Below are 17,087 nucleotides of genomic sequence, written 5' to 3'. Positions count from 1 at the left end.
CAGAGCAGCGCGCGCAGGGCCGCGGCTGCCGGGCGCTCCTCGCGGCGCGCAGCCCCGTCCCGCCCCGCGCACGTCTGCGCGGCGCGGGGCAAAACCAGGCGCGGATCCCCCCGCCCCGCGTACATCCCCCACCCCCGCACCCCCCCGGGGTGCGTGCGGGGAGGGGGCCCCGCTCCGCGCGGATCCGCGCCGGGCTTTGCTGCGCGCCGCTGCGCCGCGGCGGCCCGGCCCCCGCGGGCAGCCAATGAGGGCGCGCGCGGCAGCACGTGGCGCGCGGGGGACTCAAGAGCGGCGCGGCGGCCGCGCCAGTCCCCCCGTGACGGGCGTCCCGCGCGGCCGCGCCCGCCATGAGCGGCCCCTACCCGGAGCCCGAGGGCTGCGCCGAGCGCCCCGACTGCAAGAGCAAGTCGCCCACGCTGCTCTCGTCCTACTGCATCGACAGTATCCTGGGCCGCCGCAGCCCCTGCAAGGTGCGGCTGCTGGGCGCCGCGCCCGCCCTGCCGCCCCTGCCCGCCCGCCCCGCCGACGACGCGGCCGCGCAAGGTGAGAGCCCCTGGGCGCCGCAGGGCGAGAGCCCCGCGCTGCTTCCGCGGGGCCGGGCAGCGCTGGCCGCGAGGCGGGCGCCGTCGCGGGGGGCTGCTCTTGGCTTGTTGCTCCCTTAGAAATTAAAAACAGGAGCCGCGGGACACGCTCGCGGTGGCTGCGGGACGCGCCTCGCTCGCCCGCGACGGGACCCCAGCTCAGCTGCCCGCCCGCGGGTCTCGCCCGTCCCCAGCCTCGCTGCCCCCTCGGGCAAAACTTGGGAGCTCTGGCCCCACCGCGGTGGCTGCGGCTCGGCCGGGGAGTCCCCACGGGCCGCGTCTCCCCTACCCGAAAAAGAGAGGAGAGAAAAAAAAAAGAAAGAAAAAGAAAGAAAAGTTGGAGAGAGATTTAAGGAATACGAATCAAACGAGTAACGGGGCAGGGAGCAGCATCCCGCCGCGGGGCCGGGGGTGCCGGGGCCGCCGCGCCGTCGAGGCGGCGTCTCCGGAGCCGCGGGCGTTACCTGGGCAGGAGGGACGCGCGCCCGGGGCGGCGGATTTAGCGCTCGTCCCGCTGACCGTGTCTCTGTGTCTCTCTCTGTGTGTCTCTCTCTTCCCCCCGTCCCGTCCGTCCCCGCTGGGCGCCCCGTCCGCGGCGCAGGCTCCCCCAAGGGCAGCCCCCCCTTCGAGGCGGCCGAGCTGCACCTGCCGCCCAAGCTGCGCCGCCTCTACGGGCCGGGCGGGGGGCGGCTGCTGCCGCCGGGCCCGGCGCGGGGCGACCGCCCCGACGGGCGGCCGGACGGGGGCGCCGCGGCCGTCGGCGCCGCCTGGGACACGCTCAAGATCAGCCAGGCGCCCCAGGTGAACATCAGCCGCAGCAAGAGCTACCGCGAAAACGCGCCCTTCGCGCCGCCCGTCCGCGACGAGCCGGGAGCCGCCGCGGCGCACGTCGAGGAGCGGCCGGGCCCCGCCGCGCCGCCCGCCGCCGCCGACGAGGAGGACGAAGAGGACGAGGAGATGCTGGAGGAGGAGGAGGATGAGGAGGACGAGGAGCTGGAGGAGGACGAGGAGGAGGAGCTGCTGGGCGAGGAGGGCGGCGGACTCCTGCAGGAGCCCCGACGGGGCCCCGCCGCGGCCGGCGGCGCCGAGGGCGGCGAGCTGTCGCCCAAGGAGGAGCTGCTGCTGCACGCCGAGGACGGCGAGGGCAAGGACGGCGAGGAGAGCGTGTGCCTCTCGGCCGGCAGCGACTCCGAGGAGGGGCTGCTCAAGAGGAAGCAGCGCCGCTACCGCACCACGTTCACCAGCTACCAGCTGGAGGAGCTGGAGAGGGCCTTCCAGAAAACGCACTACCCCGACGTCTTCACCAGGTACCCGCGGGGCGCCCCCGGGGGCCGCGCGCCGAGCCCTGCGGCCGCTCTCGCCTCAGAACCGCCCCTTCGGGGGAGACTCCCCCGGGGCTGCTTCGGGACGGGGCGCAGCGCGGGCGCGGGCCGGGCCCGCCGCTATTTTTACCCGCCCGGCCCCCGGATCGGGTTCGCTCCGCCCGGCCGGGGAAGCCCCGCGAGGCGGAGGAGGTGGCGGCGCGGGGGGGGAACATCAAAGCTCCGCGGCCCAAAAATAGCGGCCTGGCCCGTCGGGCCCCTCGCTGCCGGAGCCCGCGGGGCGCCGCGGGCACGTCCTGTCCCGCGCTCGCGCCGCCGGGGCCTCCTGCCCGTTTATTTTAACCCCGGGACAGGCGAGGGGGCTCCTCGGCGCAGGGAAAAGCGGCTGAGCCACCCGGGCCGCCGGGCAGAGCTGCGGCCCTGAGCGGGAATCGATTCCCTGGCTCTGCGCCTCCCTGCTCAGGAGACCTCTACTTATTACTACTACTACTATTATTATTATTATTAGGAATTATTATTATTTCTGAGAGGTTTTTCTGAGGCGGCGGTTTATTTTCTGCCCTTCGGCGCGATGTCACCTCCCCATGCCCGATGTCACCTCGGGCTGTTCCACCGCCCGCGCCCTGGTCGCAGCTTATGTATATATAGATTCATATATCTATATTATATATAAAGAGATATATGTATATTCACATATATAGCGAGGAGGAGGGTAGTTGTCCGGTGCTTTTGCGTTTTCTCCGTGTTTTTTTCGTCCCCGTCGGGCGGGCGAGGCTGCGTGGGGGTCCCGGTCGCACCGGGTCGCCCTGTGGGGCGCAGCTCGGGGGAGGCGGCTGAGACGGGAGCGCTGCTGTTTTAGGTGAGCAGGCGATGAGCAGTTTTGTAACATCTCGGTGCTTTCCGACTTGCTCTAGCTGTGGCGGCTAAAACCCGCGGCAGCCTCTGGCTCCGCTGCCGGAGCCCGCGGGGCTCGGGGTCGTTTTGCTTTTAGCGGGAGCCGCGGGGAAAGGAGCTCTGTGGGTTTCGTTCTTCGCTTTTTGCGGGGGCAACACGCGATTTCGATCCCGCGCTCCGCTCGCCCCAGCCCGGCGGGAGGCGAGGGCCAGGCCGGGGGCAGCAGCACCGGGTCTCGGCGGAGCGGGGCGGGGGCGGCCGAAGCGCCGGGCCGGGCGGCGGCGGCGCTCACGGGGCCTGTGTCTCCCCAGGGAGGAGCTGGCCATGAGGCTCGACCTGACCGAGGCCCGAGTGCAGGTGAGTGGCGGCCCCCGGGGGGCCCCGCAGGCCCGACGCGACGGGGATGGGACGGGGCGGGAGGCGCGGGGCACAGAGCCCCGCTCGGCCGCGAGCCGCGTGTTTGGCCGCGATCAAATCTCCAATCGGGCTTCATAAAAGGCCACTTAGTGCTAGAACAAACAGGGCCATTTGAAGGCGAAATGTTGTTTGATTTCCTCCCCGCCCGCACAAGGGGCTGGCTAATGCTATTTGATTTCCCATTTTTGATAGCAATAAGCCTGCATTGATCTAATAGTGAGTGAGTGCAATGCTATTAAAGGTGTTTGCCGCCCCATACCAGAGTGCATTTCCCAACCCAAGGCTCATAACCAGAGAGACGATAAACATTGGGATGCCCTGATTGCCAACAGAAAACAGATGTCTCCGAGTTTGGAGCTGAGCAAATCACTTTACAGTTAAAATCAGGCGCTGATAAAGCATAATAAATTCCATATGGCTCATTTAATACACAACAGCTTCTTGCATTAGAGGGGCTAATGATGAGATTTGTCCCCTCCTTTCTGTTGACACATTTCTCCATTGTCAAACAGAGATGTGACAGCAAATCAGTATTTTCAGCTCAGGGGAACGAGTCGTGGGAAAGTTAAATAACTTTTTAAAAAAGAAAGACACCTCTTTTCTCCCGGCTCTATTCACGGGAGAAGATGTAATTAAGGGAATATGAATTATGAGAGCCCCTTCGTTTACCTTCGGGTGTACTCAGACTTATCGACTCAATAGCGGGGCAGCTGCTAATTGAGTGTTAGCTGGGGGAGAAGATCCCATTGGGAAAGACTTATCTGAGAAGCTAGTGATGCCTCCACGCAAACACAGGCGTGTGCATATAGAGATATATATGTAAAACATAGATAAAGCTGTGCCGGGAGACTCGCAGCGCTGCTGCCCTTAGTGGCTCCCGGAGAGAAGGGATTTCCCGCGGATATTACGGAAAGGAGCGGAGCCGAGAAGGGAAAAGTCAGGCCACATCGCTCCGTAAAATCGACAAATGTGTGTGTCTTCTCTAAAGGCTCTCTCCTTAGGTGGTGTGATGCCGAGTGCTGAGTTATTAAGCGAATATTTTCTTTTCCTTTCAAGCGCGGTATTCTTCCTCTAACTTTCTCCCGTTTTAAGCCCATCTTGGGTTCATAGGTTGTGGTTTTTTTTTTTTTTTTTTGGTGTTGTTCGCTTGTTTGTTTTTTGGGTTTTTTTTTTTGGGGGGGGGGGTGGAGGAGGGGCGGAGAGGAAGAAGAGAGAAGGGATTTTGAATCCGTGGCTTCCTAACTAACTTCCATAAAATAAAGCCTAAACGGAGAGCCTTCAGCCTGCATCCACTGCTGCTTTTGTTGCTTCGGAAATTATTTATTCGTACGAGATGTTAGCGAAGTCACGATTTTTATTTTTATTTTTCCATAATCTGAAGGAGGGAGCAAAGCAAAAAGTGAACGTTCCCCGAACGTTACCGTTTGCAAATATGCGCTTCAACGAAAAATACCACGCAGGTCCCCGTGTGTACGTCTGAAATACATACATATATATATTATGTGCACATCATTTCGTTCTGTGTGGAATTAAATGTTAGAATGGGCAAGCGCAGCGATCGCTTTTCCGCAAAATACCCCCAGGAGAAGGAAAAGCGGGGAAAGAAATAGAAATCGAAACGAAGCAGCAAAATCCGCCCCCTCTCCAGCGCATTTATCGCCAGGAGCGCCCGGGCGCGGGCAGGTCCCCGTGGGGGCGGCCGCGGGGCCAGGTCGCTCCCGGGGCCGGGCCGCGACCCGGCGTTGCGCGGCGTCGCCCGGCGTTGCGCGGCGTCGCCCGGCGTTGCGCGGCGTTTCCCGGCGTTGCGCGGCGCCGCGGGGCGGCTCGGCGGCGTTGCGCGGCGCCGGCGCGGGGCAGCCTCACTAAAACGCGTGTCTCTCTTGGCTTGCAGGTATGGTTCCAGAACCGTAGGGCTAAGTGGCGGAAGCGGGAAAAGGCTGGGGCTCAGACACACCCCCCAGGTTTGCCTTTCCCTGGTCCCCTGTCAGCACCTCACCCCCTCAGTCCATACCTTGATGCTAGTCCTTTCCCTCCTCACCACCCAGCTCTAGACTCCGCGTGGAGCGCAGCCGCCGCCGCCGCCGCCGCCGCGGCCGCCGCCTTCCCGGGCCTGCCGCCGCCGCCCGCCTCGGCGCCGCTGCCGCCCGCCGCCCCGCTCGGCCTCGGCACCTTCCTGGGGGCGGCCGTGTTCCGGCACCCCGCCTTCATCGGCCCCGCCTTCGGCAGGTAGCGCCGCCACGCGCGGAGCGGGCGCGCGTGGGGCGCGCGGCGGCTCCGCGACGGGGGCGCGAGCCGAGGGCCGCGAGGGCCCTCGCGGCCCTCGGCTCGCGCCCCCGTCGCGGAGCGGCCGCGCGCGCCCCGTCTCGCGTGGCTCGTGCCCGGCTCGGAGCTCCGGGCGCCCAAAGGGCGCCGCGCGTGGGGCACGTGCTCCCGCGCGCGGCGTCTGATTGGGCGGCTCCCCCCGCCCTGCCCCGCGAGTCCGGCGGTCCCCCGTGGGCGCGGGCCGGGGGTTGAGGGCAGCGGGGTCCGCGCGGAGCCGCAGCCGCCTCTCGGGGTTAGAGCAGGGCTGAGACGCGTGTGCGTGTGTGGGGGGGAATCCCACGCTGGGGGCTCCCCGCGTGGAGCGTGGCCCCTGCTTTGCCCTTCGTGGGGGGAGCTTCTCTGGCGAGGTGAGGTCGGGGCCGCTCCCACGCGGGAAACTCAGGAGCTTAGAAAGAGGAGCCGCCTCCCACGGGCCGCGGGGGGAGCCGCGAGGGGAGCCCCCCGGCTATGGACGGGTGAGCGTCGCGTCCATAGCCGGCTGGGTGGCGACCTCCTATCTCAGCGAAGGAAGGAAATGGGGATGGGGGCAAGGATGGGTGTGGGGGTCAGGATAGGGGCACAGGGATAGGGGCGCAGCATAGGGATAGAGGAAGGGACAAGATTCGCTGTGGGGAGGAGGACGGGGTATAGGGGTAGTGATAGGGGTAGGGACAAGAATGAGTGTAGGAATAAGGGCAGGGGTATAGGGATAGCGATAGGGATAAGGATGGGGCAGAAACGGGGGCAGAAGTAGGGACAAGAAGAAATGGGAGGGTAAGGACAGGGATAGCGGCATAGGGGTAGGCACAGGGACAAGGGTAGCGGCAGAGACAAGAATCGGGATAGGGGTAAGGATGGGGCTAGGGGTAAGGACAGGGGTGAGGGTAAGGATGGGGATAGAAATAAGGATAGGATTAGGGATAGGATAAGGATTGGGGTAGGGGGTAAAGATAAGATTAGGGATAAGGATGGGGATAGGGATAAGGATGGGGGTAGGGGGTAAAGATACGGTTAGGGATAAAGATAGTGATAAGGATGGGGATAAAGGTAAAGATGGGGATAAGGTTCAGGATAGGGATAGGGACGGGGCTAGGGATGAGGATAGGGTTAAGAATAAGGTCAGGGATGAAGACGGAGGCAGGGATGAGAACGGGCAGAGGGTCCGGGCAGGGGCAGGGGCAGGGGCAGCGGCCGGGCCCCCCGCGCCGCGCATTGCCCCGCGCCGCGCGTGTCCCCGCGCGTGTCCCCGTGCCGCCCGTGACCGCGGCGTGTCGCCTTCCTCCCCGCAGGCTCTTCTCCAGCGTGGCGCCGCTGGGCAGCGCGGCCAGCGCGGCGGCCCTGCTGCGGCAGCCCCCGCCCGCCGCCGAGGGCGCCGCGGGCCCGGCCGCGCTGGCGGAGCCGGCGAGCGCCGCCGCGGACCGGCGCGCCTCGAGCATCGCCGCGCTGCGCCTCAAGGCCAAGGAGCACGCGGCGCAGCTCACGCAGCTCAACATCATCCCCGGCGGCAGCGCGGGCAAGGAGGTGTGCTAAGGGCGGGGGGGCCGCTCCGGCTTCGCTGGGCTTTGCTTTTCTTTCCTTTTTTTTTAATTAAAAATTATTATTTTTTATTATTATAAAAAAGCAGGGGGCAAGGGGGAAAAAGAAATTAATAAATAAGCGAATAAGCGGAGGTCACCTCAGATATATAGCACGAATCAAGACCAAATAAAACAGAGAGAAAAAAAAAAAAAGCAAAGAAAAGGACCAGCGGCTAAGTAAGACTGGGGGTAGGTTCTCGAGGCAGGAGCTTGGCTGGAAGACGGCGAGCGCCTCTCGCAGCAGCCGTCACATGAGGGAAGCGGCCCTCGCAAGCTCCCGAATAAGGAATTCCTTGGGTGGTGCATTTGTTTAGATATACGACGTTGTTAACTCCCTCTCCAGAGTATTAAGAGAAAAAAAAAAGGAAAAAAAAAAGCCTGAATAAAATTTATTATGTATTAGCGTTACGTACATTAAATATTTTTCTTCTGTTCATTTGGCAAGAAAAAAAAAAACTAATTAAAAAAAAAAGAAAGAAAAGAAAAGCAAACGAGGGGGGAAAGCTACCCACACCTTCTTAAAAATAACATCGCAGGATGTTAAGTTAGTCTATTCGGAGCACTGGAACTATTTCACATGTTAATGCAGCGAGCTGCATATTATAACCAAGGATGCTGCCAGTGCAGAGTGACAGTAAATTCGATGCTGTAAGAGAACCAGTGCACTTAAAGGAAAGGGTATATCTTTTTCTTGTTATATTCTTTATCACTACACCAACCAAGGTTTTTATATCAAACCAAAGGGAAATACACTGCTAGAATATGGACTGTTTAAGTCACTAAACTGTGATTATTGATTCTGTACATACCATTGTTATAAAAAAAAAGAACAGAGCTTTGTATATTTGAAATGTTATAAAACAATTGCACTCAGTGTAGTGTTGTAAAAGTTTGTCATTCTGTAGATTCTTACTGTGTTGTAGATATCCTAGGGCTCCTAGACAAATATTTATGTACAAACCCTTTATTTAACTTATTAACTGTAGAGGTTTCTGAAACCCTCAAGAGGCGATGGTACCGTACTTTTTTCCGTGTAATGTCGTTATTGTTAACACTTTTCCTGCTATCCGGTGGAGAAGTGCCACGTTCATTCAGAAAATAAACAAAATATATGTTTAACAAAAAGGAAAAAAAAAAAAAAAAAAAAGGAGCGGGGTGAGGGGGTGGGTTGAGAAATGATCCGAAGGAAACAACCCCCAAGGCCAAGAGCCGGCGGGGGCCGCGCAGCGGCTACGGGAGCCGCCGGGGCCGCGGGCTCGAGGGGACGGGGACGGGCGCTCGGGGGGGGGTCGCGGGCTGCGGGTGGCCCCGTTTGCCCCGTTTGCCGGGGGGACCCCCGGGGCGGCGGCAGCCCCTCGCCGCGGGGCTGCCGAACCAGCGCGCGGGGAAGCGCTGCAAAACACACACAGACATAGAGACACACACAAAAAAAAAGAGAGAAAAAAAAAATAAAAGCGGGTGTGCGTGTGGTGGTGGTGGGGGCGGGGGGCAGCTCCCCGCATCCCGCGTTTGTCTCCTGAGAGTGTCTCCGCGGCTGGTTTGAAAGCGGAGCTCCCCTGGCCGTGCCGGGACCCCCGTTTTCCCCGGGGATTAACTAGTTTATGTTCCTTCTTTTTGTTGTTGTCGCCTTTTGTTTTGTTTTGTTTTCATTTTAAAATATTTTCATTATCTCGAGGGTGTTTTCGCGTGCGGCCCTTCCGTGGGGCGGGACCGCGTGGAATCGCCCCCGCCGGCGCCACGAGCCCCCCCTTCCCCAGCCCCTTCCCCAGCGGCCCCCGGGCTGTGCCGGGCCGGGCTGTGCCGGGCTGTGCCGGGCCGGGCCGGGCTGTGCCGGGCCGGGCCGGGCCGGGCCGTGGGGCTGCGCGGAGGCGCCGCCGGGGCTGCTCGGGCCGGGGCGCGTTTGGGGAGGGCGATTTCACCCGCGCGGGAGCGGCCCGGCCCCGCATCGGGCCCCTCCGCGCCCCCCGTCTCCCCCCCGGCCAAATGCCGCCCCCTCCGCTGCCCCGTGGCGCGACCAGGGCCCCGGCCCGTCCGCCCCGTCCGGCCGTCCCGTTATCCCGGCCGTCCCGTTATCCCGGCGCTTCCCGCGGCTTTCCCCCCGGCACTGCTTTAAATCCCCTCACTGCCCCCTCTCCGCACACCGCATTTTTTAGAGCCCTAAAAACCACCACAGGCACAAAAAAAAAAAAAAAAAAAAAAAAATCCCGCCTGTTCCCTGGACGTTATTAACGGTACAGTCTGAAATATACTTTTTTTTTTTCCTTAAAGAAAAGGGAATCATTATCAAGCCATTACGCATTAAGAAATGTCATTCAGTCATTTTTATTCATTCTGCTGAAATCTTCGTAAAAGCCAGAATCATACTTCTGCAAGCAGCAATTTTGTTAATCCAGGGGGTTATTACTCTGGTCCCTTATTAGGATCTATACTGCTGCCAAGCAATCCTATAACCTTCTCAAAAGAAGTTTACCTCCGTGTTATAAAACCAGTAGTGGTATTTATACTGTGCAATAATTAGTGTATTACTTGAATCCACTAACAGGTTCATTTTATCTCCGCACAAAACCCCTAGTCTGCTTATAGAAAGCTTGTGCCTCCTTTGGCGCTGCTAAAGTGCTGCGGGAGTGAATGAGGGCTCGTAGCACTTTCTCCTTTCGCCTCGCCTTAATTCCCATCTCTTTCTGCTCTCATCCAATTAGTGCAGTGTATTAAGCGGTTTATCATCTCATAGTCAGCTATTGAGAGAAACAAGGCGAACACTTTGCAATAGAGCCTGCTCTCCTTTGACACCCTCAGGTACTTACATATTCCACTGTGCTATGAATAATAGAGGGAGAATAGAGCACTAATTCCCTCATCAAAGAATGCCTTGTCTGCTGCTTTGCTCAACAACACCATTCTGATCAAAAGAAAAGCAATAAAGCTTAGCATAACAAAACGAAACCTACTTATTAGCTTAGTGGTTAAATTAATGCAGAGCCGCTGCTATTCAAAACCAAGGTTTGAAAACAGCCTCCAACAACCTGATAATGCTGCCTTCGGGATGAAGGAATTTTAATCTGAAATTCGAAGCTGGCACAGATGAGTTAATCTATTAAACTGCTATAAGGAGAGTGCCGGAGAACTATTCAATTAGGGAATATTTAAGGTGCTCGGCGGAAGACAGAAAATCACGAAAAAAAGGGGGGGAGGAGGGGAAAAAAGGGAAGATGTGCTCCCGTTTGGAATTAGGAAAGTGGGGTTTACAGTGAAAAGAGCATTTTGGCACAGCCGCAAATGTGTTTGCCGTTTGGAATCGGTTTTAATGCACCATATGTCATCGGGGAAACCTGGCTACCGTCTCACTGTATCAACACTCCTCTTCCGAGCTGCAAATAAATACAAACAAAACCAAATCTTAATTTTAACGGGGCTGGGGGTGGGGAGGGGAGCTAGAGCCAAGGCGGGAGGAAGAAAGTGGCGGAAATTCAGCGGAGATCGGGTTCAAAAGAGAGACCTCTGGACTTCCATCTTCCCCGAAGTATTTACAGCACCAAATTAACGGGCTCTATTGAATATTAAATTCTATAAGGATGATTTCGCATTTCCCAGCCTTTCTGCGGGGCCAAGACGAGGCAAAGTGCCCAGAGCTGATTAGTCACCGAGAGAGAGAGGGGGCTGGGAGGGGAAAAATCCCGTTCACTCCTTGCCAAGAGTTCAACTCGGCTCTGACCACTCTTCTGAATCCAAAACCGCTCGGATTGGGGGTAAAAAGCAGAATTTCAGAGTGAAAAAAGCGGAATTTCTGCAACACGGAGCGAAGGCGGCGGGGCTGGCCGGAGCGGGGACGAGGCGGGCGCCGGATTTGGCTCCGCTCTCCTGTCCTGGACAGGGCCCGCGCGCCCTCCCTGCGCCGGCATCGCACTGCGCTCCTGCTTGCACTAAACATCCCTGAACTTGCAAATTAACGGGCTCTTCAGCCGTAATTACACAGATACATACAAGTGCCACGGGGTCAGGTTATGCCACATGCATCTGTTTTATTTGTATACCTAACGTTTGAGGGAGAAGGTCACGCTTCATCTTTTCTCGCTTGTCTAAGGCGTTCTACCCAGTTAAATATCAGCAACACCTTCATAACCATAACTGGGTTGGACACGATGAATTAAAGAAGAAAACAGAAGGGTGTGAAATTACAGGAACCCGGTTCACCTGTCGTTCCAAGAGTTGCGTCCGTGGGGCAGCAGCGCCTTCTCACCAGTGAAGGAGCCCAATGTCCACAACCCAAGCGAGCACCTTGGGGACAGCTGGGAGCTCACGGGCTGCGACGGCACCAGGACCCAACACGTCACTGCCAGGCGCAGGTTCTCCCTCAGTTGCAGGTTCTCTTACTCAATGTGAATAAAAACCAACATTCAGACCCAGTCAGTCAGAAGCAAAGTGGGCTTTGGCGTATTCCAGCAGACATACCTGGATGGATACACGGCATTTTCCGAGGCGCTAGGCAGCTACCGCTTAGGGACAAATGAATGTCGTAAAACACACAGGCAGATACACATGTGCCTCTGGTACCGAAACGCATTAGTGTTTGTCTTTGTATTTTTTAGTTTTTTTTTTTAAATCATTATTATTTTGAAGCCACAGTCAACTCGCTGCTTTTGTTACTGAGCAGGCCCCCATGTGCCCGAAGCACAGGCACGAGCTCTTCCTTGGTAAAACCAGGCAAAGTTTGGAGAAACACAACCTTGCACGTGCTATTTTCAACAGAGACGATCAGATCAAATTCTATTTTACTAGAAAACTTTATTTTTTCCTTCAAGTGTTAAGAAAAATTTACATTTTATACTGTTAAAGATTAAAAAGAACATTTTTTATAACCTTACATCAATATATCACATTGCAAACTTAACTGAAAATGTAATGAGTACTATGCTTTCATTCTGGTACACAAGCTGTAACCATATATACGATCATTTCTTGTCACATCTGTTTGTAACTTTATTAAACGTAAATGGAAAATACAATTTATTTATAAAACCTTTAAAACCCCCAATACAGCAATTATTGCAGAACGGCAACAATGATTCTCCTTTCCCCCCTCAAGTACATTTATAACCCGTGTAGGTACTAACCACATTTTGTATCCGCACACATGTATGTCCATACACATATGCAGTCTCCGGTGTGGCAAATGATTATGCTTAAAGATGCTGAAAGACTCTTAATGAGAAGGTGGTTCCCTGTTTTTGGTAACTCCAGGTTACTTCTTTAGGTTCTTTGTCTTTAATAAACTTGAAAGTAAGGCATCCCTACCTCCACCAGAGGTTACCAGGGCATTTAAAGGCATTTAGGTTTAGCATTGTTTGTAATTGGTATGTTTATGATGAGGAAGAAGATAAACTGTGAAAAGGCAAAACATTAGTGCTCCTACTGAGACCTCTACTAACCTCTCTTCCTGAGAGCACCTCTACTAAATACCCTGGAGCAAAGTCTAGGATCACTTACATTCCAGCAACTCTCACTGGGAATTATCCAATTAAAGCAGCAATTCCCCCACCCCCTTTTCCCTCATAGGTCTAAATACACAACAAAATACATTGCAAAAATCAGCTACTCAGTATTTTAATAACCTTGACTTTTCAACGGAGAAAAGAAGGAAGATTAAAAAAAATGTATTTCATGTCCATGTGAATGAACCATATATTGTGTTTTTATCTTCTGCTTTTCCACCACCAAAGAAACAAGATTATTAAAACAGCATTGTTCATACTGAAATAGGGTCCTGCCTAAAAGATTACTGTTCCTGAACAACAAACTAGCCTCTCTTCCCCTTCTGTCTTCCACGAATCACTGTCTTTCGCCACTGGATTCTCCCAGAGATCTTGCCACACTGATGGTCTCGAAGAGCTTGCTGAGGTTCACCTCGGAGTAGCTGCTCATGGACAGCCACTTGTCTGCCGTGCTCTTCAGCCTCCTGTAGGCTTCAGATATTTCCCTTCTCTGGGTCTTCTTCTTCATGTGCTCTGAAAGCATGAAGGAAAAGAAAAAACAGAATTAAAAAACCATGGAAAGTAATTACTGCTGCACTGGCTGTTGTCAGGAATTGCGGTATTTTCAAACAAGGTGACTGCTGCAGTTCCCACTGGAAGACAACTTTTATGGAGAGCTCCCCAGCCTCCCACTCCCACTCCCACCTTCGCCAGCGCCGCGGCAGCTCTGGGTTGGGCTGATACCAAAGCCGTGAGGGGCACCGAGGCTGACGGCAGCCCCCGCGGCCCCGGCCGCCCCGCCGGAGCTGGAGCACCAGCTCGCAGGGACGCCGCGCGCCCGTAACGTCGTCGGCGTGGAGCGCAGCACGGTTCGCTAGCCACGACAGAGAGAACAACCAATGAGAGGATGGATTTTGGAGAGGACCTCACTTATTAAAGCAGGTTCTTTTATTTAGTATCAAGTAGGCAGAGACCATGGATCGTCTCTAGGGGTTTTGAAATAGCGAGAAGTTCTGCCTACAGCAAATTTCAGATTCACATTTCAAGGAAACTGTGATTTGACTCTCCGATCCCTGCTGCTAACAGTGGTGCCGCTGCCGCTCGGGCCAGCCTCCCCACCGATGTGGCGCTGCCTTGGATGCAGGACGGGCACGGGAAGCTAAGGGATGCCAAAGGAAAGGGAGAGCAGGCCCAGGCAGCCGCACAGGGGAAACTCCATGCTACCCTGTCCCAAAACGGAGAGAAGATACTCAGGTCACCCCAGCCAGCAGACATCAGACTCCCCTAACAGACGAATGAAGACAGACATTCCTGCATGCTTGATCAACGTGTCTGTGAAGAAATGCCTAGAGCGCAGGACACACTTACTGGTACGTCTGCCAGCGCTGCCCTGAGGCAGGTCTCATCCAACAGTGCTCCTCTTTTCAGGCCAACCTCACGTTCTAGAAACACCACTCCCTACCCGAAAGCCTGCACCAGCGGTTACTCCTTGAAATCTGCTGCATTGGATGCTCCGGATTACGGGGCATGCAGGAAGGATGTATGCCCTGTGCCCAGGGGCTGGGGCAGCTCCAGGCGAAGCGACCAGGGCCCAGCACAGGAACACGTGAGCCCTCCGGCCGCGTGGGCCCTGTGCAGGGCAGCCCCCACCAGCACCGACACAGGGCTCTGCTGGCACCACACAGACCCAGAACGTGTGGTCTCTGCCTCCCACCGCGTTAGCAGCACCGCCAGGTTTCGGAGGAGACGGGCCCTGCGCTCCTGAGCCCCTCTCCGCGAGGGACGTGGCCTCTGAGATGAAGATGTCCCACCAAACTGATCTTTATTTCAGTTGCCAAGTGAAGACTTGAGGAGATGGGGAGAGGATATGAGGAACTGGGGGTAGCACACTAACAGAAATAGCAACTATAATTTGGGGTTTCTGATCTCCTCCTCCCCAAGGATTTATGAACATTTGTGCAGAGCCCCAGGTGTTTGTAGATGAACTCAGAAGACTAGATGCTGGGTGCAGTAGAAACCTTAATGTTTTATTGAGGAACTACTATTACCTGCTTAGATTTTCCATGTTATTGACAAAGGTCCACTGAACGCCCATCTCTCAATGTGGCACTATAAAATCTTTAAAAATTAAAGATGACAGTTTAAGCAACTGAACGTGCTGCTTCGAAGCCCTTTGGAGGGCACCTTTCATGCATCCTAGCGAGGAAGGCAAAAACGATGCTGTCGTTCAGTTCTAAGTATTTACGATTACAACTTTGGGCAGTAAATCCACGTGTGACTGAACATATGAAATTCTGACACTGAGACAGGAACGGAATTTATTTATTAGTGGGATTAAAAATTCCTCAAACTACACCCCCAATACAACAAAAACCTCGATTACCAGAATCTGTTCATTAACAGGCTGACGTCCCTACGGCACAAGCACATTTAATGCACACAAAAATATTTAAATGTAGGGTTTAATTAAGCAACCCATGGAAACTGTAGTCCATAAAAGCACCGTGCCCTCCTTGCCACAGATCCCGCACCAACTAGTTTCTGCCTTTCCAAACACGCGAACCACTCAGCTGGTGTCTCTGCCACCGCTGCACACGAGCAAAACCGCGCTGCTGGCGCCAGCGGGTTACAGCAAGTGCCATATTGGCAGTTCAAAGCCAGGCTAGAACAGTTGCAAGTTCCCTGGCGCCCGTGAGGGTCCGGGGTGACACGCGGGAACAGCTGGCGCGCAGGGAAAGGGGGACGCGTTAAACCACGAGCGCGGGCGGGCGAACCACAAGGCGCTGCTCAAAGTGCAGGAGCACAGCGCGAGCCTGCGCCCAACCACCAGCCGCTCTCCCAGCAGATTTCCCGGCCCCCCTCCCCACCAAACCCAACTCCAACTGCACGTGACAGCCCCTGGACGTGGAGCATCGCTCAGCTGCTCGAGCTGCTGCGCAGGGGCAGGGTGGGCTCGCACAGAGGGGCAGGGGACGGGGGGGACACGGGGAGGCTGCGGAGGGGCAGGAGCGGCGGCCGCGGCGCCGCTGAGTGACACGAGCGCCGGGGGCGAGCGGCTGGCGAGCGCCGCAGCCGCGCGGAGCGGGGGAAGATGAGAGAGGACACAGCTCCTGATGTGTTTACCTCCGCTGCTGATGGGATATTGACTTTTCCCACCAGGTTGGTTAGAAAGGGGACTATTTACGCTGCCACACAGCAGAGCAAGAATGACAAGCGGCACCGCTCTGCGGAGGGAACGGCGACCGCGGCCGCCGCGCGTCACGCGGGCCGGCGGCAGCTCCGCGTTACCACACCGTCCGACTCGGGGGTGCTGCCTTCCCACAGGAGAACTCAGTCGGCAACGCGCCCCCGGGCCGGGCGGACGCAGCTCCGCCGGCCGCCCGCGATGGCTTTTCGGGAGCCGGCCACGTCCTGGAAATATTGGGATTCCTGCTACCACCGTACCGTTGTTTTAGTAACACCCAAGTCCAGGGGCGAGCAAGCATTCACAGCAGCCACTGCTGCCGGCCGCACGTGCAGACACCCGTGTATGCGCACGCACACGCGCAGCATGCCAAAGCCAGCACCGGAAGAAACACACACATGCCAAAATACCTGTATTTTAAATACAAACTCAAAAAAAATCGTAAAACATGGCATATTATTAAATTCAGGTACTATATTCCCTGAAGTTATTCAGCCCTACTAAATATTTTAGAATCAAATCTCACCACTAAACACACAGTTAACTGCCTCCCCCCACAGCTGCCAGCCTCCTCCTTTCACAAAACCCAGGCTCAGCTTTTGGATAGCCCTGTCAAACTCAGCACCGCATCCAAGGTCCTGTTAAGCTTTCAGGGTATGTTTTAATATTTTTTGAAAATTTAGTTTTCAAAAAGGTAGCTAAAATGATTCCATTTACCCCATACTGCTGCACTGATGGTGGAAGTAAGGATGGAAATATTTGGAGGTTTCCTATACCTGATTCTGTATTTTCCATTTACTGCAATTTCTCTTTACTCCTATCAAAATGACGCAGAATAACCTGACAGTGATGAGCGGGAACTTTTGTTCTCGGATTCACTGAGATGTGGCTCACAGAAAGTCCTCTTTTTTGTCGGTTTCTTTTTTTTTTTTTTTAATTGTTATTACTCTACTAATTGGGCAACTGAACTGTGTCATATTATTAAACTCTCTCCCCCTGACTATTCTGCTGATAGGCTGCTCTCCGGAGTGCCGAGCGAAAATATATTCGCATTCCTTTGTATTTGTGTGCGGGTATCCGCACGGAGCGCACGAGGCACAACGTAGGTGTCTGCGAGCACGCTGCCAAACCGTGGGCTTCATCTGGGAGCGAGCAGAGGGAAAAAAGCTTTGGAGTATCATTCATCGCGTCTCTTGACGCCTTTTGCTTAAAGAGTTAAAGAACGTGCTAAATTAGGTGCTGAAATTTTTACATCGCCTACTGGTTATTGTATTTTAATTACAGCAAGCTTAGACACACAGGCAGCAGTCTCTGTTCCAAATATCTGCGTTTCATTTATTTCT

At 55.8% G+C, this 17,087-nt stretch overlaps 2 protein-coding genes across 2 annotated transcripts in view; one reads left to right on the top strand and one right to left on the bottom strand.

Annotated features, from left to right (window-relative positions):
• The first annotated feature begins 326 nt into the window (after window positions 1–326).
• ARX (aristaless related homeobox) lies at window positions 327–7,045 on the top strand. Its single transcript, XM_088532715.1, has 5 exons — window positions 327–543; window positions 1,183–1,888; window positions 3,109–3,154; window positions 5,106–5,440; window positions 6,805–7,045. The coding sequence occupies exons 1-5, from the start codon at window positions 348–350 to the stop codon at window positions 7,043–7,045; spliced, it is 1,524 nt and encodes a 507-aa protein (XP_088388841.1). The 5' UTR covers window positions 327–347.
• A 5,847-nt stretch (window positions 7,046–12,892) lies between these two features.
• POLA1 (DNA polymerase alpha 1, catalytic subunit) overlaps window positions 12,893–17,087 on the bottom strand; it is a 193,280-nt gene continuing 189,085 nt past the window's right edge. The window contains exon 36 of the mRNA XM_088532762.1: window positions 12,893–13,094. Within this exon, the coding sequence (XP_088388888.1) occupies window positions 12,919–13,094 (176 nt within the window). The 3' untranslated portion in view covers window positions 12,893–12,918. The remainder of the gene's footprint in view (window positions 13,095–17,087) is intronic.

This window comes from Tinamus guttatus, unplaced genomic scaffold (assembly GCF_059628265.1).
Source record: "Tinamus guttatus ecotype Peru unplaced genomic scaffold, ASM5962826v1 Tinamus_guttatus_pri_ptg000470l, whole genome shotgun sequence".
Lineage (NCBI taxonomy): Eukaryota > Metazoa > Chordata > Aves > Tinamiformes > Tinamidae > Tinamus > Tinamus guttatus.
This window is presented reverse-complemented; position numbering and strand designations above follow the sequence as displayed.